Source organism: Pristiophorus japonicus, unplaced genomic scaffold, assembly GCF_044704955.1.
Source record: "Pristiophorus japonicus isolate sPriJap1 unplaced genomic scaffold, sPriJap1.hap1 HAP1_SCAFFOLD_1320, whole genome shotgun sequence".
Taxonomy (NCBI): domain Eukaryota; kingdom Metazoa; phylum Chordata; class Chondrichthyes; family Pristiophoridae; genus Pristiophorus; species Pristiophorus japonicus.
This window is the reverse complement of record NW_027250988.1, coordinates 45,429-70,653: the sequence shown is the minus strand read 5'-3', so window position 1 is coordinate 70,653 and position 25,225 is coordinate 45,429. Positions and strand designations below refer to the sequence as shown.

General features: G+C 49.9%; 1 protein-coding gene across 2 annotated transcripts; it reads left to right on the top strand.

The window, feature by feature from the left end:
* Positions 1 to 709: 709 nt before the first annotated feature.
* On the top strand, positions 710 to 24,714 carry cpn1 (carboxypeptidase N, polypeptide 1). 2 transcript variants are annotated; one of them, XM_070870341.1, is made up of 8 exons: positions 710 to 900; positions 12,249 to 12,395; positions 13,531 to 13,713; positions 15,088 to 15,199; positions 19,084 to 19,223; positions 21,077 to 21,176; positions 22,869 to 22,987; positions 24,068 to 24,714. In XM_070870341.1, the coding sequence occupies exons 1-8, from the start codon at positions 733 to 735 to the stop codon at positions 24,239 to 24,241; spliced, it is 1,143 nt and encodes a 380-aa protein (XP_070726442.1). In that variant the 5' UTR covers positions 710 to 732; the 3' UTR covers positions 24,242 to 24,714. The 2 variants fall into 2 exon arrangements, with proteins under 2 accessions (XP_070726442.1, XP_070726443.1); XM_070870342.1 differs by lacking the exon at positions 710 to 900 and adding an exon at positions 11,429 to 11,563.
* Positions 24,715 to 25,225: the final 511 nt, after the last annotated feature.

The following is a 25,225-nucleotide window of genomic DNA, read 5'->3' as shown; positions in this document are numbered from 1 at the left end:
CCGGTTCAAAACAACGATTTAAACACAACATTCTTCGTATTACAGTTTTAGCCTCATAATAAGACAGATTGTGGACAGCCCTGGTTTCTGACAGCAGATCCGTGCATGGTTTACAGGATCCTGAGGGCGATTCGTGTCTTTGGAAAAATGTTCTTGAAACTTGAAGTTTGCACTTCTTGAGGAAGCAGACGTTTGAAATTGGCAAATTCTTTGTGGAGGTCGACACCCTTAATGTCAGCCCCGCCCCTCTGTCCGCTGTTCCCCCCCCCCCCCCACCCCGCCCCACCAGTCCTAAATGGCCAACCCCTTATCCTGAGACTGTGGCCCCGGCTCTAGACTCCCCAGCCGAGGGAAACAGCATCTATCATTAGAACAGCAAATGCATCCTCCCCCCCCCCCCCCCCCGACCCCCCACCTCCCCCTGCTGTCTCAGGTTGAACCAAACTGTTCACAACCTTGGCGTCTGATTTGACCCAAAGCTGAGCTTCCGTCCACGTATCCATCACCCAAATTCAACAGTAACCTTCGAAAGGGGAATTGGATACATCCTTGAAGGGGGAGAAATGTGCAGTGCTCTGGGGAAAGAGCAGGGGAGTGGGTGGGGGGGTGGGGGGAGGGAAGATTAATCGGACGGCTCTTTCAGTGAGCCGTCACAGGCACGACGGGCCGGAGGTTGCTGATGGTGTGAATGCTGTGTTTGCAGTGGAGCCGGAGTTTAAGTACGTCGGGAACATGCACGGTAACGAGGTGCTTGGCCGGGAGCTGCTGATCCAGCTGGCTCAGTACCTGTGCGAGGAGTATAACCGCAGGAACCCACGCATCACCCACCTCATCCACCACACCCGCATCCACATCCTGCCCTCCATGAACCCGGACGGCTACGAGGTGGCAGCTGATCAGGTATTGGTATGCTTCAGCTAGCGGGCATCCTCTGGGCGAGCGCTGCGATTCTTGGGGACCAGCCTTGTCCGCTGCTCTCACCTCCAGCCTCAATCACCTCTTTTGTCTCTGCTTTATCGAGAACTCGACCCACATTCAACCTTCTCCCCTCGCTCTTCCTGAAATACACGGCCCCACATTCGCTTTGTTTAAGAACATCGGAGCAACAGGAGGCCATTCAGCCCCTCGAGCCGGCTCTGCCATTCAATAAGATCATGGCTGATCTGATCATGGACTCAGCTCCACTTCTCTGCCCGCTCCCCATAACCCTTCATTACCTTATAACTCAAAAATATCTCTGTCTCTCCGCCTTAAATATATGCAATGACCCAGCCTCCACAACTCTCTGGGGCAGAGAATTCCACAGATTTACAACCCTCTGAGAGAAAAAAATTCCTCTTCATCTCCGTTTTAAATGGGCGACCCCTTATTCTGAAACTATGCCCCCAGTTCGAGATTCCCCCACGAGGGGAAACATCCTCTCTGCACCTACCTTGTCAAGCCCCCTCAGAATCTTATACGTTTCAATAAGATCTCCTCTCATTCTCCTAAACTCCAATAAGTACAGGCCCAACCTGCTCAACCTTTCCTCATACGATAACCCCGTCATCTCAGGAATCAACCTCGTGAACCTTATCTGAACTGCCTCCAATGCAAATATATCCCTTATTTTAAATAAGGAGACCAAAACTGTATGCAGTACTCCAGGTGTGGTCTCACCAACGCCCTGTAGAGTTGGAGCAGGACTTCCCTACTGTCAAGGGACTCCTGGGGTGAGCGCTGCGATTATTAGGAACCAGTCTTGTCTGTGATCACGTCTCCAGCCTCCCTCCATCGCCTCCTTGCTTGCCTCTGTTTTATCGAGAACTCTACCCATGCTCAACCTTCTCCTCTAGAATCATAGAACGGTTACAGCACGGAAGGAGGCCATTCGGCTCGTCGAGCCCGTGCTAACTCTCTGCAAGAGCACCTCAGCTAGTCCCACTCCCCCGCTCTTTCTCCGTAGCCCTGCAAATTTCCAGCTCCTCCTAAACTCCAAATATACTGGCCCACACTCTGTTCAAGACCGTAGGAACGGGAGGAGGCCATTCAGCCCCTCGAGCCCGTTCCGCCATTCAGTGAGATCACAGCTGATCTTCGACCTAACTCCCATCTACCCACCTTTGCCCCATATTCCTTAATACTTTTGATTAACAAAAATCTTCCAATCTCTGATTTTAAATTAACAATTGATCTAGCATCAATTGCCGTTTGCGGAAGAGAGTTCCAAACTTCCGCCATCCTCTGTGTGTAGACATGTTTCTGAAATTCACTCCTGAAAGGTCTGGCTCTAATTGTTGGACTCTGCCCCCTCGTCCTAGACTCCCCAACCAGCGGAAATAGTTTCTCTCTCCACCTTATCTGTTCCCCTTAATATCCTGAAAACTTCCATCAGGTTACCCCCTAACCTTCTAAATTCCAGGGAATACAATCCTACTTTGTGTAATCTCGCTTCGTAACTTAACCCTTGGAGTCCGGGGTATTCACACCATTCCTTTCTAATTCGTCCATTACTGGGGCCACAGAACTCTAGAATTTATTGGGACCTCGTTCTCTTCTCCTCCCCCCCCCCTGCTCCCCCACACAACCAACTACTCCAAATTAATTTCACTTCTGACCTAAATGAAGCTGTATCCAGGGCAATGGTCCACCAGGGAAGGTCATTCTTCTAAAGATCAACGTTCTCCTCTCTTGTGAGGGGGAAAAAAGAAAGAATTTTCATCGATACAGGGCCTTTCGTGACCTCGGGACAGCTGATGAAGTACCTATGAAACATAGTCACTGTTGTAATGTGCCCATTAATGCAAAGCTCCCTCTACACTGTCCCATCAAACACTCCCAGGGCAGGTACAGCACGGGTTAGATACAGAGTAAAGCTCCCTCTACACTGTCCCAACAGATACCTCGGTGTGTGTGTTTAGCACGGTGTCTCCCACACTGGTGCTGGATTAACACTCCCCAGCCATTCATTCAGTGCACACACTGTGGTCCCTTCAGTCTGAGTTGGATGTAACCCAGGTTCCACTGGTGAAATCCTGGCCTGTCTCACTGTGCCATCCAGCCCCTCCCTTACACAATATTCTAAATACAGGGTGTAAAATGACAGGTTTAACTTGCAGCCAAATGCTTTCAAGCTGTGTCTCCAGTTACGTAGTTAGAATTAAATACCAGGCTGGTTGCTTTTGGTGGGGATTTTTTTGAGCAAATGGTGAGAAGGGGAAGATGAAAAGCTCTGGTAATACCCGGAGTCGGCAGGCTGATTGCATGTTACTGCGCTTCAGTCGGCCGATCCCTGGGCCGGGAACTGAGCTACAGACTCCCACCCTGCCCTGACCCTGTACCCCACACATGGATATTGGACAGTGGGCGCAGTCGCAACCGCAGGGAGAGGGAGAGAGATGCGGAGGAGTGGGGCAAGAGAAACAGAGGGGCGGGGGGGGGGGGGGGGGAGTGGATGCAGAGAGGGAGAGAGACGGAGAGGGGGGGGATGGGAGACGGACAGAGGTGGGGGGAGGGCGGGGAGAGAAGAAGAGGAGAGAGAGAGAGAGAAAAAGAAAATAAAAATATGTGAGCGGGACAAAGAGATAGATAGTGAGCGCGAAGGGGAAAGAGAGACAGATAGTGAGCGAGAAGGGGATAGAGAATCTGGATGCGAGAGAGACAGAGGTTCAGACAGAGATGGAAGGGAAGTGAGAGAAACAGTGAGGAAGAGACACAAAAGGTATAGCAAAAAGACAGACTCCAGAAGAGAGAAGGGGAGGGGGAGAGAAGTGTCTCTGACCAGGGGGTGAAGGGTAGGTGTACCAAGTGAGGATAGAGAGAGCCCACTCTCAACAGGAAATCAAACAGACCCCACCTACCCGCTTCGATTAAATTTCCCCCCACTAACCACCTCTGCTCCAAGGAGAACAACTCCAGCTTCTCCAGTCTCTCCGCGTAACTGGTCCATCTTCCCTGGTACCATTCTGGTCAATCTCTGCACCCTCTCCAATGCCTTGACATCATTCCTAAAGCGCGGTGCCCAGAATCGGACAAAATACTTCAGTTGGGGTCTAACCAATGATTTATAAAGGTTGAGCATAACTTTGTTCCTTTATGTTCTCTGCCTCTGTTTATAAAACATATGTGCACAAGGAGTGCTTATAAAAACAAGCCTGAAGGCTCTGTGTCTCAATGAGAGGAGCATTCGTAATAAGGTGGATGAATTAACTGCGCAGATAGCTGTTAACGGATATGATGTAATTGGGCTTACAGAGACATGGCTCTAGGGTGACCAAGGCTGGGAACTCAGCATCCAGGGGTATTCAACATTCAGGAAGGACAGACAGAAAGGAAAAGGAGGTGTGGTAGTGTTGCTGGTTAAAGAGGAGATTAACGCAATAGTAAGGAAGGACATTAGCTTGGATGAGGTGGAATCTTTATGGGTACAGCTGCGGAACACCAAAGGGCAGAAAACGCTAGTGGGAGTTGTGTACAGACCACCAAACAGTCATAGTGAGGTTGGGGATGGCATCAAACAGGAAATGAGGGATGCGTGCAATAAAGGTACAGCAGTTATCATGGGTGACGTTAATCTACATATAGATTGGGCTAAACAAACTGGTAGCAATATGGTGGAGGAGGATTTCCTGGAGTGTATAAGGGATTGTTTTCTAGACCAATATGTCGAGGAACCAACTAGAGAGCTGGCCATCCTAGACTGGGTGTTGTGTAATGAGAGAGGATTAATTAGCAATCTTGTTGTACGAGGCCCCTTGGGGAAGAATGACCATAATAGGGTAGAATTCATCATTAAGATGGAGAGTGACACAGTTAATTCAGAGACAAGAATCCTAAACTTAAAGAAAGGTAACTTCGATGGCATGAAAAGTGAATTGGCTAGAATAGACTGGCAAATGATACTTAAAGCCTTGATGGTGGATAGGCAATGGCAGACATTTAAAAATCACATGGATGAACTTCAACAATTGTACATCCCTGTCTGGCATAAAAATAAAACGGAGAAGGTGGCTCAACCGTGGCTTACAAGGGAAATTGGGGATAGTGTTAAATCCAAGGAAGAGGCATATAAATTGGGCAGAAAAAGCAGCAAACCTGAGGACTGGGAGAAACTTAGAATTCAGCAAAGGAGAACACAGAGTTTAATTAGGAAGGGGAAAATAGAATATGAGAGTAAGCTTGCAGGGAACATAAAAACTGACTGCAAAAGCTTCTACAGATACGTGAAGAGAAAAAGATTAGTGAAGACAAATGTGAGTCCCTTACAGTCACAATCAGGCGAATTTATAATGGGGAACAAAGAAATGGCAGACCAATTGAACAAGTACTATGTTTCTGTCTTTACTAAGGAAAACACAAGTAACCTTCCGGAAATACTACGGGACCGAGGGTCTAGCGAGAAGGAGGAACTAAAGGAAATCCTTAATAGTCAGGAAATTGTGTTAGGAAAATTGATGGGATTGAAGGCCGATAAATCCCCAGGGCCTGATAGTCTGTATTCCAGAGTACTTAAGGAAGTGGCCCTAGAAATGGTGGATGCATTGGTGGTCATTTTCCAATATTCTATAGACTCTGGATCAGTTCCTATGGACTGGAGGGTAGCTCATGTAACCCCACTTTTTAAAGAAGGAGGGAGAGAGAAAACATGGAATTATAGACCGGTCAGCCTGACATTGGTAGTGGGGAAAATGTTGGAATCAATTATTAAAGATGTAATAGCAGTGTATTTGGAAAGCAGTGATAGGATCGGACCAAGTCAGTATGGTTTTATGATAGGGAAATCATGCTTGACAAATCTTTTGGAATTTTTTGAGGATGTAACTAGTAGAGTGGACAAGGGGGAGCCAGTGGATGTGGTGTATTTAGACTTTCAAAAGGCTTTTGACAAGGTCCCACACAAGAGATTAGTGTGCAAAACTAAAGCACATGGTATTGGGGGTAATGTACTGACGTGGATAGAGAACTGGTTGGCGGACAGGAAGCAAAGAGTAGGAATAAACGGGTCATTTTCAGAATGGCAGGCAGTGACTAGTGAGGTACTGCAAGGTTCAGTGCTGGGACCCCAGTTATTTACAATATACATTAATGATTTAGACAAAGGAATTGAATGTAATATCTCCATGTTTGCAGATGACACTAAGCTGGGTGGCAGTGTGAGCTGTGAGGAGGACGCTAAGAGACTACAGGGTGACTTGGACAGGTTAGGTGAGTTGGCAAATACATGGCAGATGCGGTATAATGTAGATAAATGTGAGGTTATCCACTGGTGGTAAATACAGGAAGGCAGATTATTATCTGAATGGTGACAGATTAGTAAAAGGGGAGGTGCAACGAGACCTGGATGTCATGGTACATCAGTCATTGAAAGTTGGCATACAGGTACAGCAGGCAGTAAAGAAGGCAAATGGCATGTTGACCTTCATAGCAAGAGGATTTGAGTATAGGAGCAGGGAGGTCTTAATGCAGTTGTACAGGGTCTTGGTGAGGCCACACCTTGAATATTGTATACAATTTTGGTCTCCTAATCTGAAGAAGGACATTCTTGCTATTGAGGGAGTACAGTGAAGGTTCACCAGATTGATTCCTGGGATGACAGGACTGACAAATGAAGAAAGACTGGATCAACTAGGCTTATATTCAATGGAATTTAGAAGAATGAGAGGGGATCTCATAGAAGCATATAAAATTCTGATGGGACTGGACAGGTTAGATGCAGGAAGAATGTTCCCGATGTTGGGGAAGTCCAGAACCAGGGGTCATAGTCCAAGGATAAGGGGTAAGCCATTTAGAACCGAGATGAGAAACTACTTCACTCAGAGTTGTGAGTATGTGGAATTCTCTACCACAGAAAGTTGTTGAGGCCAATTCGTTAGCTATATTCAATGGGGAGTTAGATGTGGCTAAAGGGATCAAGTGGTATGGAGAGAAAGCAGGAATGGGGTACTGAAGTGCATGATCAGCCATGATCGTATTGAATGGTGGTGCAGGCTCGAAGGACCGAATGGCCTGCTCCTGCACCTGTTTTCTATGTTTCTATGTTTTCTAATCGCCTTCTCAACTTGTCCCATGGGGCAGATTAAACCATTTCCAGAAGATCAGGAAACGAGGGGTGAGAGAGGTGCATTAAACCTCTTCTTGACCCCTCCCTCTCTCCAAATGACTGAAGTCCCTCATCCCTGCTGCCATTCCAGTAAATCTCCCCTTAACCGTCCCAGCTCCGAGGGGAATATTAAAATCGAGGCTGTTGTGTATCTGTAAAGCATGCACTCCCATGTTCTGCCACCAGGGGGCTCCTCCCCTGAAGTCTCAAGGGATCCCAGCATCCCTTGGGAGCACTGTATCTTAGTCGGCCCCTAAGGCCTATTCCTCGCTCTGGAGTGTCTTATTAAAGATTGAGGTCACTTACTTCAACCTCCCTGTGTGCAGCCTCATCTGTGTTAGGAACACAATAACTGACAATGAGAATACGAATCCACGCAAAGATGCAGCAAACTGCGGGCATCCTGGAGAAGTTCTCGGAGGGTGAGGACTGGGAAGCCTATGTCGAATGGCTAGACCAGTACTTTGTAGACAACGAGCTGGACGGAGAAGCAAGCGCTGCAAAAGGGTAGCGGCCCTTCTCTCAGTCTGCGGGGCACCAACCTACAGCCTCATGAAGAAACTTCTGGCTCCGGTGAAGCCCACAGATAAGTCGTATGAGGAGCTGTGTACACTGGTTCAGGAGCATCTTAACCCGAGGGAGAGCGTGCTGATGGCAAGGTATTGGTTCTGCACGTGCCAGCGATCTGGAAGTCAGGAAGTGGCGAGCTACGTCGCCGAGCTAAGGCGACTTGCAGGACAATGTGAATTTGATGGCTACCTGGAGCAAATGCTCAGAGACTTTTTTTGTACTGGGCATTGGCCACAAGACCATCCTACGAAAACTTTTGACTGTAGAGACACCGACCCTCAGTAAAGCCATTGTGATAGCACAGGCGTTTATGTCCACCAGTGATAACACCAAACAAATCTCTCAGCACACAAGTGCTAGCAATGTTCATAAATTAACTGGAACTGTGTTTGCAAGCAGAAATGTACAGGGCAGAAACCATGAGTCTGAAACTGCCAGCAGGCCTCAGGTGACTGAGTCCCCAACAAAGGATGAATGCAAGGCAATTCAAACCTTGTTGTCATTGTGGAGGCTTCCATTCAGCCTTTTCATGCCGCTTCAAAGGGTATGTTTGCAAGAGCTGTGGAACAATGTCCACCTATAATGCTAAACGTTAAATTGAATGGCTTACCCATAGCCATGGAACTGGACACTGGCGCTAGCCAATCCATCATGAGTAAAAAGATGTTTGAGAGACTGTTGCAACAAGGCATTCAGACTAGCCCTGAGCCCCATCCACACGAAACTGAGAACATACACCAAAGAGCTCATCACTGTCTTGGGCAGTGCCATGGTCAAGGTCACCTACGAGGGCATGGTGCACAAACTGCCACTCTGGATTGTCCCGGGCGATGGCCCCACGCTGCTTGGAAGGAGCTGGCTGGGCAAAATCCGCTGGAACTGAGATGACATCCGAGCGCTATCACATGTCGATGAGGCCTCATGTACCCAGGTTCTTAACAAATTTCCTTCCCTTTTTGAGCCAAGCATTGGAAACTTGGTCCCAGAGGCACGACTCATTCACCACAAGGCGCGAGCGGTACTTCACATGATGAGGGCGAGAGTGGAAATCGAGCTGGACAGGCTGCAACGCGAGGGCATCATCTCCCCAGTGGAATTCAGCGAGTGGGCCAGCCCAATTGTTCCAGTACTCAAAAGTGATGGCACGGTCAGGATTTGCGGCGATTATAAAGTAACTATATTAATCACTTCTCGCTATAGGACCAATACCCGCTACCTAAGGCAGACGACCTATTTGCGACGCTGGCAGGAGGCAAGACATTCACCAAGCTCGACCTGACTTCGGCCTACATGACGCAGGAGCTGGAGGAGTCTTCGAAGGACCTCACCTGTATCAACATGCACAAGGGACCGTTCATCTACAACAGATGCCCGTTTGGAATTCGGTCGGCTGCAGCGATCTTCCAGAAAAACATGGAGAACCTACTCAGGTCGGTACCACACACGGTGGTCTTTCAGGATGACATATTGGTCACAGGTCGGGACACCGCCGAGCACCTAAAAACCTGGAGGAGATCCTCCAGCGACTGGATCGTGTAGGGCTGCGGCTGAAGAGGTCGAAATGCGTCTTCATGGCAACAGAAGTAGAGAAAGATCACGCCAGACGGCATTCGGCCCACAGCCTCTGTCTTGGCGTCTATCAGGAATGCGCCCAGGCCACAGAACGTCACGGAGCTGCGGTCGTTCCTGGGGCTCCTCAACTATTTTGGTAACTTCCTACCGGGGTTAAGCACCCTTTTAGAGCCCTTTCATGTGTTATTGCACAAAGGTGAGAACTGGGTATGGGGAAAAAACCAAGTAATTGCTTTTGAGAAAGCCAGAAACATTTTATGCTCCAACAAGCTGCTTGTATTGTATAACCCATGCAAAAGACTTGTGCTAGCATGTGATGCGTCGTCGTACGGAGTCGGGTGTGTATTACAACAAGCTAACGTTGCGGGGAAGTTGCAACCTGTCGACTATGCTTCCAGGAGCTTGTCTAAGGCCGAGAGGGCCTACAGCATGATTGAGAAAGAGGCATTAGCGTGTGTGTTCGGGGTAAAGAAAATGCATCAGTACCTGTTTGGCCTCAAATTTGAGCTGGAAACCGATCACAAGCCCCTCACATCCCTGTTCGCTGCAAACAAGGGGATAAATACTAAAGCCTCAGCCTGCATACAAAGGTGGGCACTCGCGCTATCAGCGTATAACTATACCATCCGCCACAGGCCAGGCACCGAGAACTGTGTGGATGCTCTCAGTCGGCTACCATTGCCCACCACGGGGGTGGAAATGGCTCAGCCTGCAAACTTATTGATGGTGGCGCAGCCCGCAGACTTGTTGACGGTCATGAAAGCGCTGGAAAATGAAAAACCACCTGTCATGGCCTGCCAGATTAGGACTTGGACCAGCCAAGATCCTCTGCTGTCCCTAGTAAAAAAACTGTGTACTGCATGGGAGCTGGGCCAGCATCCCCGTTGAAATGCAAGAGCCAATCAAGCCGTTCCAGCGGCAAAAGGACAAGCTGTCCATTCAGGCAGACTGCCTGTTGTGGGGTAACCGCGTAGTGCTACCCAAAAAGGGCAGGGAGACGTTCATCTCTGATCTCCACAGCACACACCCGGGTATAGTAATGATGAAAGCGATAGCCAGATCCCACATGTGGTGGCCCGGTATCGACTCTGACTTAGAGTCCTGTGTACGGCAATGCACCGTATGTGCTCAGTTGAGCAACGCACCCAGAGAGGCACCACTAAGTTTGTGGTCCTGGCCCTCCAGACCATGGTCAAGGATCCATGTTGACTATGCGGGCCCGTTTCTCGGTAAAATGTTCCTGGTGGTGGTAGATGCTTTTTCAAAATGGATTGAATGTGAAATAATGTCGGGAAGCACCGCCACCGCCGCCATTGAAAGCCTGAGGGCAATGTTCGCCACCCACGGCCTGCCTGACATACTGGTCAGTGACAACGGGCCATGTTTCACCAGTGCCGAATTTAAAGAATTCATGACCCGCAATGGGATCAAACATGTCACCTCGGCCCCGTTTAAACCAGCCTCCAATGGGCAGGCAGAGCGGGCAGTACAAACCATCAAACGGAGCCTTAAACAAGTCACAGAAGGCTCACTCCAAACCCGCCTGTCCCGAGTACTGCTCAGCTACCGCACGAGACCCCACTCACTCACAGGGGTGCCCCCGGCTGAGCTACTCATGAAAAGGACAATGGTCGCGCCACTGTGTCATGGGAAATTGATCTGAATGACCCTGTGTATGTGCTAAACAATGGACATGGTCCCAAGTGAATCGCAGGCACGGTGATAGCTAAAGAAGGGAAGAGGGTGTTTGTAGTGAAACTAGACAATGGACAAATTTGCAGAAAGCACTTGGACCAAACGAGGCTGTAGTTCACAGACTGACCTGAACAACCCACAACAGGCACCACCTTTTTCGAGCCCACAACACACACCCAAAGGATCAACGACACCACGCCGGACCAGGAAATCGAACCCATCACGCCCAACAGCCCAGCAAGACCAGGCAGGGCCAACAACACACCAGCCCAGCGAGGGCACAGCCAACACATCAGATCAGACATTTGTACCGAGGCGGTCCACCAGGGAAAGAAAGGCTCCTGACCGCCTCACCTTGTAAATAGTTTTCACTTTGACTTTGGGGGGTGGGGGGGAGGGAGAGTGATGTTGTGTATCTGTAAAGCATGCACTCCCATGTTCCGCCACCAGGGAGCTCATCCCCTGAAGCCTCAAGGGATCCCAGCATCCCTTGGGAGCACTGCATATAAGCCGGCCCCTAAGGCCTGTTCCTCACTCTGGAGTGTCTTATTTAAAGACTGAGGCCACTGTTACTTTAACCTCCCTGTGTGCAGTCTCATCTATGTTAGAAACACAATAGAGGCGTTAATAGGCCTCGAGCCCATGCAGGTCAGCGAGCCGAGAAAGAAAGACTTGCATTTATTTTCACAACCACCGGACATCCCAAAGTGCTTTGCAGCCAATTAAGCACTTTTTGGAGTGCAGTCACTGTTGTAATGTGGGACACACATCAGCCAATTTGTGCACAGCAAGCTCCCACAAACAAAAATGTGATAATGACCAGATTAGTGATGTTGGTGGAGGGATAAATATTGGTCCCAGGACACCGGGGAGAACTCCCCTGCTCTTCCTCGAATTAGTGCCGTGGGATTTTTTACACCCACATGAGAGAGCAGACATCTCATCTGAAAGACGGCACCTCCGACAGTGCGGCGCTCCCTCAGCACTGCCCCTCCGACAGTGCAGCGCTCCTTCAGCACTGCCCCTCCGACAGTGCGGCGCTCCCTCAGTACTGCCCACCCGACAGTGCGGCACTCCCTCAGCACTGCCCCCCCGACAGTGCGGCGCTCCCTCAGCACTGCCCCTCCGACAGTGCGGCGTTCCCTCAGCACTGCCCTGGGAGTGTCTGCTTAGATTTTGCCCTCCACTCCCTGGGCACGGGGATGGATGAACGGGACTTGGTGCAAGTTAAGATACCAGGTGCTGCCTTTGCGTGTCGAGGCACTGGCCTGCTGCAGTGCAGATCGTGGTATTTGTGAGGGGAGTTGCTGGTCTTTATGTTTTCCTCCCACAGGGCTCGGAGATGAACAGCTACCTGACCGGCCGGGCCAATGCCCGAGGAGTGGACCTCAACCGCAATTTCCCCGACCTGCACGTGGCCCCGGACAAGCAGAAGGGCCGCAATCACCACATCCCGCTCACCGCCAACTGGCAGGAACAGGTCAGTCCCGCGCTCCGAGCTGCCCAGGCTCGCCGACCACTGGGCCCCAGTATCGACTGGGCAACGTGGGTAGGGGAGGGCAGGCTGTACGTTCTAATCCCGTGCTGTACCGACTCTGGGAGTGTTTGATGGGACAATGTAGAGGGAGCTTTACTCTGTATCTAACCCGTGCTGTACCTGCCCTGGGAGTGTTTGATGGGACAGTGTAGAGGGAGCTTTACTCTGTATCTAAACCTGTGCTGTACCTGCCCTGGGGGTTTTTGATGGGACAGTGTAAAGGGAGCTTTACTCTGTATCTAACCCGTGCTGTACCTGCCCTGGGAGTGTTTGATGGGACAGTGTAGAGGGAGCTTTACTCTGTATCTAACCCATGCTGTACCTGCCCTGGGGGTTTTTGATGGGACAGTGTAGAGGGAGCTTTACTCTGTATCTAACCCATGCTGTACCTGCCCTGGGGGTTTTTGATGGGACAGTGTAGAGGGAGCTTTACTCTGTATCTAACCCGTGCTGTACCTTCCCCGGGAGTGTTTGATGGGACAGTGTAGAGGGAGCTTTACTCTGTATCAAACCCTGTGCTGTGCCTTCCCCGGGAGTGTTTGATGGGGGGGGGGTATAGTTTCAGAATAAGGGCTGCCCATTTAAAACTGAGCTGAGGAGGAACTTCTTCTCTGAGGGTTGTAAATCTATGGAATTCTCTGCCCCAGAGAGCTGTGGAGGCTGGGTCATTGAATATATTTAGGGTGGAGATCGACAGATTTTTGAGCGATAAGGGAGTGAAGGGTTATGGGGAGCGGGCAGGGAAGTGGAGCTGACCAAGATCAGATCAGCCATGATCTTATTGAACGGCGGAGCAGGCTCGAGGGGCCAAATGGCCGACTCCTGCTCCTATTTCCTGTGTTGTGATTGGGGTGGGGTGGGGATCAGTGTTGTGTGTGAGCTGCGCTGGGCTCTGTGTGGCCGGTATCCTTTAACACACGGTCCCGTTGGATTTCTGCGCACGGGCGGTTATTCACCATGTCGGTGCCGGTGAGCGGCCTGCGCGCGACCTTCCTCGTGACTGCGCGGCCATGTGCACGGGGTGGGGAGAGAAAAGTTGTCGGGGACCCGGTGTGACGCTGATTCGCTTCCCTCGCAGACCGAGCAGGAAACCTACGCCGTGATCCGCTGGATGCAGAGCTACAACTTCGTACTGTCTGCCAACTTGCACGGAGGGGCCGTGGTGGCGAATTACCCGTTCGACAAGGCCCGGGGGCCCATTGCCCGCAGCCCGTACCGCACCTCCGTCTCCAGCACCCCCGACCACCAGCTCTTCCAGAAGGTAAAGACAGACTCGCATTTCTCTAGCGCTTTTCACATCCTCGGGACGTCCCAAAGCGGTTTACAGCCAATGAAGTACTTTTCTTTTTTGAAGTGTAGTCACTGTTGTAATGTGGGAAACGCGGCTGCCAATTTGCGCACAGCAAGCTCCCACCAACAACAATGTGATAATGACCAGATAATCTGTTTTTGTGATGTTGGTTGAGGGGTAAATATTGGGCCCCAGGACACTGGGGATAACTTCCCTGCTCTTCCTCGAAATAGTGGCCATGGGGTCTTTTACGTCCTCCTGAGAGAGCAGACGGGGCCTCGGTTTAAATTCTCATCTGAAAGAAGGCACTTCCAACAGTGTAGCGCTCCCTCAGTACTGCACTGAGAGTGTCAGCCTAGGTTTTTGTGCTCACATTATCACAAGGCAGGATTCAGATAGTACTTAAACATCCTGTACAGCCTGGCATCTAATCGGGGGGTTTATGTATGGAATAACGGATACCCGGGAGTGAGTTACAGGCTGGAATTTAATCGAGGGGTTCAGGAGATTTATATATAGAATAACGGATACCCAGGAGTGAGTTACAGGCTGGAATCTAATCGGGGGTTTATATATAGAATAACGGATACCCAGGAGTGAGTTACAGGCTGGAATCTAATCAAAGGGTTTGGGGGGTTTATATATAGAATAACAGATATCCAGGGGTGAGATCCTTTCTGGTGCAGGGTGATGTGGGTTTACAGTGTGTTTAATGGGAATAGTTGGGACAAACGTTTCCTGAATGTGAGATTTTTTTTTGTGCCTGTTGTTTCCAGCATCCACCAGAGGGAGCAGCTGTGATGCGGATTGCGAGTTGTCCCTTTGGGTACACCAATCCCTGGGGCTGTTTGTCCGCGAGTCATTCACTGTGACAGCACTCCTAACCTATACAATCCAGCTCCGACTGACTGCATGAAACCCGCCTCTGTCGATTGGCCGTGAAGGGCTGATAGGCAACGAGTTTGGGGCAACATTGATTCATATTGGGAGTGAATCTCAATACAGCAAAGACACAACTTCATTGAGAGAGGCCATGGTATCTAACCCATGCTGTAGCTGCCCTGGGAGTGTTTGATGGGACAGTGTAGTGGGAGCTTTACTCTGTATCTAACCCATGCTGTAGCTGCCCTGGGACTGTTTGATGGGACAATGTAGAGGGAGCTTTACTCTGTATCTAACCTATGCTGTAGCTGCCCTGGGACTGTTTGATGGGACAGTGTAGAGGGAGCTTTACTCTGTATCTAACCCCGTCTAGAAATTCTGCTGTTAGTTCCGGACTTTAATTGAGTTCTATCTCTCCCCGCCCGATCCCACGCCCCCCTCTCCATTTCTCTCCCATTCCAGCTGGCTAAGGTCTACTCGTACTCTCATGGATGGATGCACAGTGGGACCAACTGCGGAGACTACTTCCCCGATGGGATCACCAACGGTGCCAGCTGGTACTCGCTGGCGAGAGGTGAGCTCTCTCTGTGTCAGTCTCTCTCTCGGTGCCGGTATTGCTGCAAGGTCAGATAGGGAGGGAGCGTCCACTGTCTATTGAGGGTGGGGGAGCGCACCCCATGTCCAACAGGTGTCTGTCCTGTCTTCCGTCCCAGGAAAGATTCAGATTTCCCAATCTTCACCTGCCAGCCTCGACTGCCTATTCAACTGTGGGGGCATCACGTCTCAGCCTGTCCTCTATCCCATACATTCGCCTCGCGCCCCAGGAAATCGCAAAGGTTGCTGCAGAGAGGGGTGGCTGTTCGGCCCATCGGGCCTCATTCCAGCACCTGCTCCACCATCGGGAGGTTCCAGAGACGCAATGGGGCCCCCCCCGGATGTGCGCCCAGTCTGAGATTCCGTCCGGCACTCCGCTCCCGCCATGACCCTGGTCCCGATCCCAGGGGCGGAGGTTGTTTAACCAATGAGGGGGGTCGGTACGGAATAGGCTAAGCTGACCCTCTGAGCCAGGACTCTCTCGGGAAGACAACTGGGACGAGGGACAAAACCTCGCGCCATTTGCTGCTTACAAAATCGCCAATTGGCCTGTGAACTTTGACCTCACTTTAGGCCCACAGGGGAATCGTCTGGATCTCAGCAGACATGGGTCCCCCTGGGCCAATCGTGGGCATGTCTGGTGGGATTCTCCGGTTAGCCCAGCAACGTCCTATACATACCCTCACCCTCTCCACCCCCCAAACCACTGTTGTGGCTTAAGGGGGTAAGCAGAAGAACTTCCCCTTCCCCCCCCCCCCCCCTCCCTTCCCAAGTGCAATTTGCCCTGCGGTTAAAAGTTGTGACAATCTGGTGTGACTGGATTCCCCCTGCACCCTACCCCATCAGAGTTGTGCAATTTCAACTCTTGTCAATTCTAATCTCACCCTCCCTGCTCTTTTTCACCCCCTCCCCCTCCAAATCATCCAGTAATCCACCCCCACCCCAGGCTCAGGGCACTTGGGCCAGCTCTACCACCTGACCAGCTCGACACCCAATGAGGCATCAAACCTCGCCTTCCTGACCTGTGACCCAGCGGCACACCAGGACCCCATTGATCCGACGTCAAGCCTTGCCCTCATTGGCTCAATGGCACGCCATGGTCCTTCCTCATTGGCTCAATGGCACAGCATGGTCCTTCCCCATTGGTCCCAGGCTATTCCATGCCCCTGTTGACCCAAAAGTGGAGGGTGTTGAACTATGAGTGTTTGTTTTTGTACCTTAAATCTACACATGAACACTGACTGCCTCAAATATCAAACTCTTCTCCCCCTATAAGGTTTGGATCACAGGTCATGCACAGATTACTCAAATAGTCTTGGGAGTCATAGATCGTTTTATTAAGGAGCAGTAGTTCAAATATAATCAAACACAACACGCAATCAGGATAGACACAGTAGACATACGACTGACGAGTAGCTGTCAGTCCCGATTGGACAGATGGCTAGCGTCCGTGTACAGATCTTCTCCCCACCATCTATAGACAGGCAAGACTAAGAGAAGGGAGAATAATCCGTGGCTAACTAAGGAAGTAAAGGATGGTATCAAATTGAAAACCATGGCATACAAAGTTGCCAAGATTAGTGGGAGACCAGAGGATTGGGAATTTTTTTGAAAAACAGCGAAGGTAAACTTAAAAACGAGAGAGAGGGAAGATCGAGAGTAAACTAGCAAGAAAGATGAAAACAGATTGTAAGAGCTTCTACAGGTATATAAAAAGGGAGAGAGTAGCTAAAATAAACATTGGTCCCTTAGAGGATGAGACTGGGGAATTAATAATGGGGAACAGGGAAATGACAGCGACTTTGAACAAATATTTTGTATCGGTCTTCACGGTAGAAGACATGAAAAACATCTCAATAATACATAATCAATGGGCTATAGAAAGGGGGAAAACTTAAAACAATCTCAATCACTAATGAAGTAGTACTCTCTCAAATAATGGGACTAAAGGCGGACAAGTCCCCTGAACCTGATGGCCTGCATCCTAGGGTCTTAAAAGAAGTGGCTGCAGAGATAGTGGATGCATTGTTTGTAATCTACCAAAATTCCCTGGATTCTGGGGAGATCCCAGCTGATTGGAAAACCGCAAATGTAACACCCCTATTTAAAAAAGGAGGCAGACAGAAAGCAGGAAACTATAGACCAGTTAGTCTAACATCTGTGGTTGGGAAACTGCTGGAGTCCATTATTAAGGAAGCAATAGCAAGACATTTGGAAAAGCATAATAGTCAAGCAGAGTCAGCATGGTTTTATGAAAGGGAAATCAAGTTTGACAAATTTGCTGGAGTTCTTTGAGGATGTAACAAGCAGGTTGGATAAGGAGGAACCATGTGGTGTATTTGGACTACCAGAAGGCATTTGACAAGGTGCCACATAAAAGGTTACTGCACAAGATAAGAGCTCACAGGGTTGAGGGTAAAATATTAGCATGGATAGAGGATTGGCTAACTAACAGAGGGTCGGGATAAATGGGTCATTTTCCGGTTGGCAAACAGTAACTAGTGGGGTGCCACAGGGATCAGTGCTGGGGCCTCAACTATTTACAATCTATATTAATGACTTGGATGAAAGGACCGAGTGTAATGTAGCCAAGTTTGCTGATGATACAAAGATGGGTGGGAAAGCAAATTGTGAGGAGGACACAAAAACATCTGCAAAGGGATATAGACAGGCTAAGTAAGTGAGCAACAATTTGGCAGATGGAGTATAATGTGGGAAAGTGTGAGGTTATCCATTTTGGCAGGAAAAGCAAATTATAATTTAAATGGAGAAATTACAAAATGCTGCAGTAGAGAGGGACCTGGGGGTCCTTGTGCATGAAACACAAACAGTTACTATGCAGGTACAGCAAGTAATCAGGAAGCAAATAGAATGTTGGCCTTTATTGCAAGGGGGATAGAGTATAAAAGCAGAGAAGTACTGCTACAACTGTACAGGGTATTGGTGAGGCCACACCTATACTGTGTACAGTTTTGGTCTCCGTATTTAAGGAAGGACATACTTACATTGGAGGCTGTTCAGAGATGGTTCACTAGGTTGATTCAGGAGATGAGGGGGTTGACTTATGAAAAAAAGGTTGAACAGGTTGGGCCTATACTCATTGGAGTTTAGAAAAATGAGAGGTGGTCTTATTGAAACATAAGCCACTGAGGGGGCTCGACAAGGTGGATGCAGAGAGGATGTTCCCACTCATGGAAGTATCATCATAGTTTCAGAACAAGTGGTCACCCATTTAGAACGGAGATGAGGAGGAATTTCTTCTTAGAGGGTTGCAAACCTGTGGAATTCTGTGCCCCAGAGAGCTGTGGAGGCTGGGTCATTGAATATATTTAAGGTGGAGATAGACAGATTTTGAGCGATTGGGGAGTGAAGGGTTATGGGGAGCAGGCGGGGAAGTGGAGCTGAGCACAAGATCAGATCAGCCATGATCTTATTAAATAGCGGAGCAGGCTCGAGGGGCCAAATGACCAACTCCTGCTCCTATTGCTTATGTTCTTAGGACTATCTAACCTGTGAGGGCTCTTCCTAAACCAAGGTATCTAATGGTGTGTCGAGTTCTTTGTCTCAACTTTCAGATGAAAACTCTCCCCTGTCCCACGAGATCATTCCTTTGCATATATCTCTTGTTTGGACGTCTGGTTACCTTCTAGACGGTATCTTTATCACAAGGCTCCTTGTTCAAGCTCTTATCAGGCCTAGCCATGCCGACAAGAAAGGCCTGTTCCTGCGTGATGTCAGTGTTCTGTGTTATCAGCATATCCTTGCTGCCGAGCTGGGCAACCCCATGACTTTTTACAAAACCGCGATGCCTTTTACAATTCACAATTTCTCTCTCCCCGCTGCCGGACCTTGTGCTGTGGCTAGGGATGCAAGACTTTAATTACCTGCACACCAACTGCTTCGAAATCACGCTGGAGCTGAGCTGCAGGAAATTCCCACCGGAGAACGAGCTTCAGAGAGAGTGGTACGGGAATCGGGAAGCCTTGCTGGCCTACATCGAGGAGGTGAGGCTCTCTCGTGGCTCTGGCTTGTTAAATCTAAACTACACCAGTTCAGACTACAGTTATACAGGGCCTTGGTGAGACCGCACCTGGAGTATTGTGTGCAGCTTTGGTGGTCTTACCTAAGAAAGGATATACTTGCCATAGAGGGAGTGCTGCGAAGGTTCGTCAGACTGATTCCTGAGATGGCAGGACTGTTGTATGAGGAGAGATTGGATCGACTAGGCCTGTATTCACTAGAGTTTAGAAGTATGAGAGGGGATCTCTTGAAACGTATAAAATTCTGACTGGGTTGGATAGACTGGATGCGGAGAGGATAGTTCCTCTGGCTGGGAAGTCTAGAACAAGGGGTCACAGTCTCAGGATACGGGGTAGGAAATCTAGGACCGAGATGAGGAGAAATGTTTTCACTCAAAGTGGTGTACCTGTGGCATTCTCTACCACAGAAGGCTGGGGAGGCCAAGTCACTGGATATATTTAAGAGGGAGTTAGATAGATTTCTAGAACCAAAAGGCATCAAGGGGTATGGGGGAAAAGCAGGAATATGGTGTTGAAAGAGGATCAGCCATGATCATATTGAATGGCGGTGCAGACTTGAATGGCCTACTACTATTTTTTATGTTTCTATGGACACCCAGAAAGAAATCAACTCGTTGGTTTTATGAATATCGACAGAAACTTGCACACACGTTAGACGTCTATATACTTACCAGCAGGCTGATATAGAAACATAGAAATCCATAGCGCACAAGAAGGCCATTTCGGCCCATCATGTCCACACCGCCGACAAAGAACCACAAGGCCCTCGGTCAGCAGCCCTGAAGTTTATATATAAACCAATGAACAATGGCAGAAAGGTAAAGAGCAACCAGCCCACTCCACACAACTGCGACACCCCCTACACTAAAACATTTTACACTCCACCCCAACCATGTGATCTCCTGGAAGAGGCAAAAACCAGATTAAAAATCCAGGCCAATTGGGGAAAGAAAATGTGGGAAAATTCCTCTCCGACCCATCCAGGAGAGAACCCTGGCCATAATACATTCCCTGCAGTACTTGCCATTATATCTGTGCTGGCCAACAAGAGGTTATCCAATCTAATTCCAATTACCAGCTCTACGTCCGTAACCCTGCTGGTTACGGCACTTCAAGTGCCCATCCAACCATCTCTTAAAAGTGATATGGATTTCTGCGTCCACCACTCTCCCAGGCAGCGAGTTCCAGATTCCCACAACCCTCTGCGTAAAGACCATCGGGGTCTGGGACTTGTAACCAATCAAGGCATGCCCTCAGCCCAGAGAAGGGCAAAGAGTTACTGAAACGTGATCCTATTTATACACCTGGAGGGACTATGTCAGATGACTTGCTCTAAACTGATCAATTGAGATTGTTGTCATGTGATCTTTGTGTGTCATATGCTACTTCACCAGTAGATGGCGATGTGGCACCCGCCACTCTATTCCCATTCGATAGTTGATGGTGAGACAATTTTCCATGGTTATAAACATCACTCCTCAACAGTCGAAACGTAGACATGTACACTCCAAACTCGTTATAATTCTTCCATAAACCCTTTCTTAAATTGTATAAACCTGACTCTTCATGTTTACTGGGAGTGTTTGATGGGACAGTGTAGAGGGAGCTTTAATCTGTATCTAACCCTGTGCTGTACCTGCCCTGGGAGTGTTTGATGGGACAGTGTAGAGGGAGCTTTACTCTGTATCTAACCCGTGCTGTACCTGCCCTGGGAGTGTTTGATGGGACAGTGTAGAGGGAGCTTTACTCTTGTTTCCCTATTCGGGTTGTGAATCGTGTAGATATTGCATTCTGTACCTTTTTTTAATCTGTTTCAGGTTCACAAGGGAATTAAAGGGATGGTGTTGGATGAAAATAACAATGGGATCTACAAGGCTGTTGTGTCTGTGTTTGGCATCAACCATGATGTTACCTCAGGTGGGTGCCAGAACAGCGTGTTTCTGCAATCTGCCCTGGTATTTTATTCCAATGCAGAATTACTCCCCTCGTTACCCCTCTCATCAAACGCCATTCCCACATCGGGTGGGCAGCCTGTCCCCCAGGCCTCTGCTGCCAGCATTTGACTCATGGCCTGTGGAGAAGGTATTATCTTTGCAGACGCTTCAGATGTGAGAAATTCAGGCAGAGTCTAGGACCATCCATTCTGGTATGGAGGGGAGGAATCCTTCCCCAGAGATCCTGCCACACTCCTCACAAGAAGCAGGAGCAGGCCATACAACCCCTCAAGCCTGCTCTACCATTCAGTTGAACTCAACTCCACTCTCCCGCCCGATCCCATAATCCCTCGATTTCCCTTGAGTCCAAAAATCTATCGATCTCAGCCTTGAATATACTCATCATAGGCAGTCCTTCGAATCGAGGATGACCTTCCAAGTCAAAAAGTTCACAGGTGTTTCAATGAAGGACCTAATATTCCAGATCTGGAAATACATGTTGAAGGGTGGAAGATGCCTGTGCGTGGATTTTTTTTTAACGTGTGGTGGCCGTTGCACATCAGCCACCACACGGGCTCGACAGAGCTAGGTCTTGGTCCAGTGGCAAGGGTTAACCAAGACGACTGGAGACCAGCTCTGCTGCACGGACCTAGTGCGCACACATCGCAATGTGGGCTGGCCCGTGCTGCCCCTGGGCCCTCACCTCTTCTGGGCCCTGAACTCGCGCCTCTCCTGGGCCCCGATCATATACTCAACGATTGAGCATCCACAGCCCTCTGGGGTAGACAATTCCAGAGATTCACAAGTGTCATGTACGCACCTGTGAGTATGTTGTTGAGTTGTGAGTGGCTAAGCCAGTCACGTGATGTTCACAAGACTCAATAAAACCCCAGCCAGTTGGGTTCAGGGGATCCACGATGAGGCAGGTGGTTGTGAGCCTGGTGGATGAACTGGTAATGTGTAGTGTGATTGCTATTAGTTGGTTTATTAGCAACCAACTAGTTGGTTTATTAGCAAAGGTTTAACATTGTGTTGCTATGAATTCTTAAGCAAAGAATCCATGAAGCAAATACATTACAACAACCCTCTGAGGGAAGAAGTTTCTCCTCATCTCAGTCTTAAATGTCTGACCCCTTATTCTGAAACTGTGACCCCTGGTTCAAGACTCCCCAGCCAGGGGGAAACAAGAAACTGCTCCGATACTGACATCAGCGTTGGTAAGTGAGTGGGCCCCTGCCCTTGCACCTCCGCCCCCTGGGACCTGGCCTCCGCTCAGGGAGGTGGGGGCATATACTTGATTAGCAGAATAATGAGTTAGAGTAGGAGACGAGGCGATGAGTCTAGACGCGGTGTGGGGCAATGTTCCCGACTAGCCGTCTGAAGCTCCCATGCACCCAAACAAAGCCCAAGCCCAAGTCTGAGGGGAGGGGAGGGTGGAGAGTGGAGAGGAGGAGGAGGGGGAGGAGAGGAGGGAGGAACGTGTGTAGGGACAATGCACTGGAGGCAGGAGAGGGAAGATCAGAGTAGAGTCGTTGGTCTTGCAGCTTGGCCTGAACCTGGGATGGTCTCCCTTTCCCCGTTCCCTGTCCCCTCGGCCGATGGGATTTGCCCCCAGCCCTCGGAGATGTAACTGCGGACGGGTCTTGGTAAAAAGCCATTTGCTTTCTGTTTGGAGGTGTTGGCGGGGACTATTTCCGTCTGCTGTTGCCGGGGAAGTACGTCGTCACGGCGTCGGCGCCCGGTTACGAAGATCAAGCCGTTCTCGTCAATGTCGCTGACAACGGACCAACGAGGGTGAGTCGCCCTTGCCGATATTTCTTTCTTTTTCTTTCCCCGATTTCTCTGCTCACAGCAACAACAACTGCTGTTTATATAGCACCTCTAAAACCTCCCAAGGCGCTTTTCACAGGAGTGAAATTGGACACATGTTGACACCGAGCCAGTGAACATTCCAACGCTGTCCTGGCCCGACTTCCAGCTTCTGTAAACTTCAGCTCACCCCAAGCTCCTGCTGCCCCGTGTCCTAACTCGCTCCGTTTCCTAACTCACACCGAGTCCCGCTGACCCATCACCCCCTGTGTTCACTGCCCGTGTCCTAACTCGCACCGAATCCCGCTCACCCATCACCCCCTGTGCTCACTACCCCGTGTCCTAACTCGCACCGAGTCCCGCTCACCCATCACCCACTGTGTTCACTACCCGTGTCCTAACTCGCACCGAGTCCCGCTCACCCATCACCCCCTGTGCTCACTACCCCGTGTCCTAACTCGCACCGAGTCCCGCTCACCCATCACCCACTGTGCTCACTGTCCGTGTCCTAACTCACACCAAGCCCCGCTCACCGATCACCCCCTGTGCCCACTGCCCCGTGCCCTAACTCGCACCATCCTGCTCACCCATCACCCCCTGTGCTCGCTGACCTACATTTTAAAATTCTCATCCTTGTTTACAAATCCCTCCCTGGTCCTCGCCCCTCCCTATCTCTGTAATCTCCTCCAGCCCCACAACCCCCCGGATCTCTGCTCTCCTCAAATTCTGGCCTCTTGAACACCCCCGATTTTAATCGCTCCACTATTGGTGGCCGTGCCTTCAGCTGCCTGGGCCCAAGCTCTGGAATTCCCCCCTAAACCTCTCTGCCTCCCTCTCTGCCTCTCTCTCTACCTTCAAGACGCACCTACCTCTTTGACCAAGCTTTTGGTCACCTGTCCCAATATCTCCTTCTGCACCTTGGGACATTTTACCATGTTAAAGATGCTACATAAAGGCAAATTGTTGTCTAGTTTGTGACTGGGTGGGGATAAAAAGTACCTGAGCTCATCAGCCTGACCTCCCGAGTCTGTCTCGAGTTGTGACGATCTGACCTTCTCTTCACAGGTGGACTTCCCGTTGGTACCAAAAGCCGTTGTGCCCATTGCCCTTACGTCGACCATCTCGCCACTGCCGAGCCCCTCCAGCACCGCGCCCCATCACCGCGTCGGCCCACGGGCAGCCAGGGAGAGGTCCCTGAAGCCGAGGGAACGCCGACGACTCCATCACCGGGGGCACTGAAGCTCTGTCCTCACCCCCTCCTCCCTATCCCTCACTCGCTCTCCCACCAAAACAAAGCCTTTTCCCTCAACCGCCTTCGTGACGTGGTGTCAGAGATACCCCGCAGGGGGACCCATCTTGGGAAGAACTCCGCCTCAGGAACTAAATTGGATCAGAGACCTTTTATCTTTTAAAGTTGTATTGTGTGTGTGTTTTAATTAATACTCTGCTTTTACTTTAAACTTGTGAGTAGCAGTTGCCAACTCTGGTTGAATGTATTCCTGGAGGTTTTGTCACATGACAACCCGCCTCCAACCGCTTGGCTCCTGCCATTGGTCGCCCGACGTGTCCATCACGATTACTCGCTTTCCCACAGTCAATTGGAAAGCGAATAGACTCTTTGTTCCCCAATGATTCTGACTGTCGGTCAGATCTGCTTTGTTCCCATCTCCAATATTTTTATCGCGAATAAACAAAAGTGTCTTTTAAAGAAAGTTTTTAAAAAAAACAATTTATTTTAATGATCCGTTGATCTTTAAGCGACGCGATAAAGAAGCCTTTTTATACATAAACTGTGACTGTGTCCGTGGCAACAGACAAGATGGCCAACATTGGTTGGCGGGGGGAGAGGGGGCAGTGCGTTTATCACCGTGCCAACGCGACTAAGGGTCTCTCCTGTAGCGTTTTGCTTTGTGGGAGGGGGGGGGGTGGTGAAACGCACTCAGCCCGTGACGCATCCCATCCCATCCCACCCAACCCCGCTTCCTCCAAAGCCCGGAGATGAGGGCCTTGTCTCGGGACGGGGTGGGGGGTCACATCAGGGCCGGAGGGATCACCGTCCCCCTGGACACTCTCGACCTGTCGCTGCTCCTCCTCCTCGCTTCCAATTGGATCTTTCAATTTAATTTGTGTGTGAGCGCGCGTGAGTGTCTGTGTAACATTCGAACAGCTGTACACGGCTAATCGCTCTTTGTTGTGCCAATAATAAGCAACGGTTGTGATATT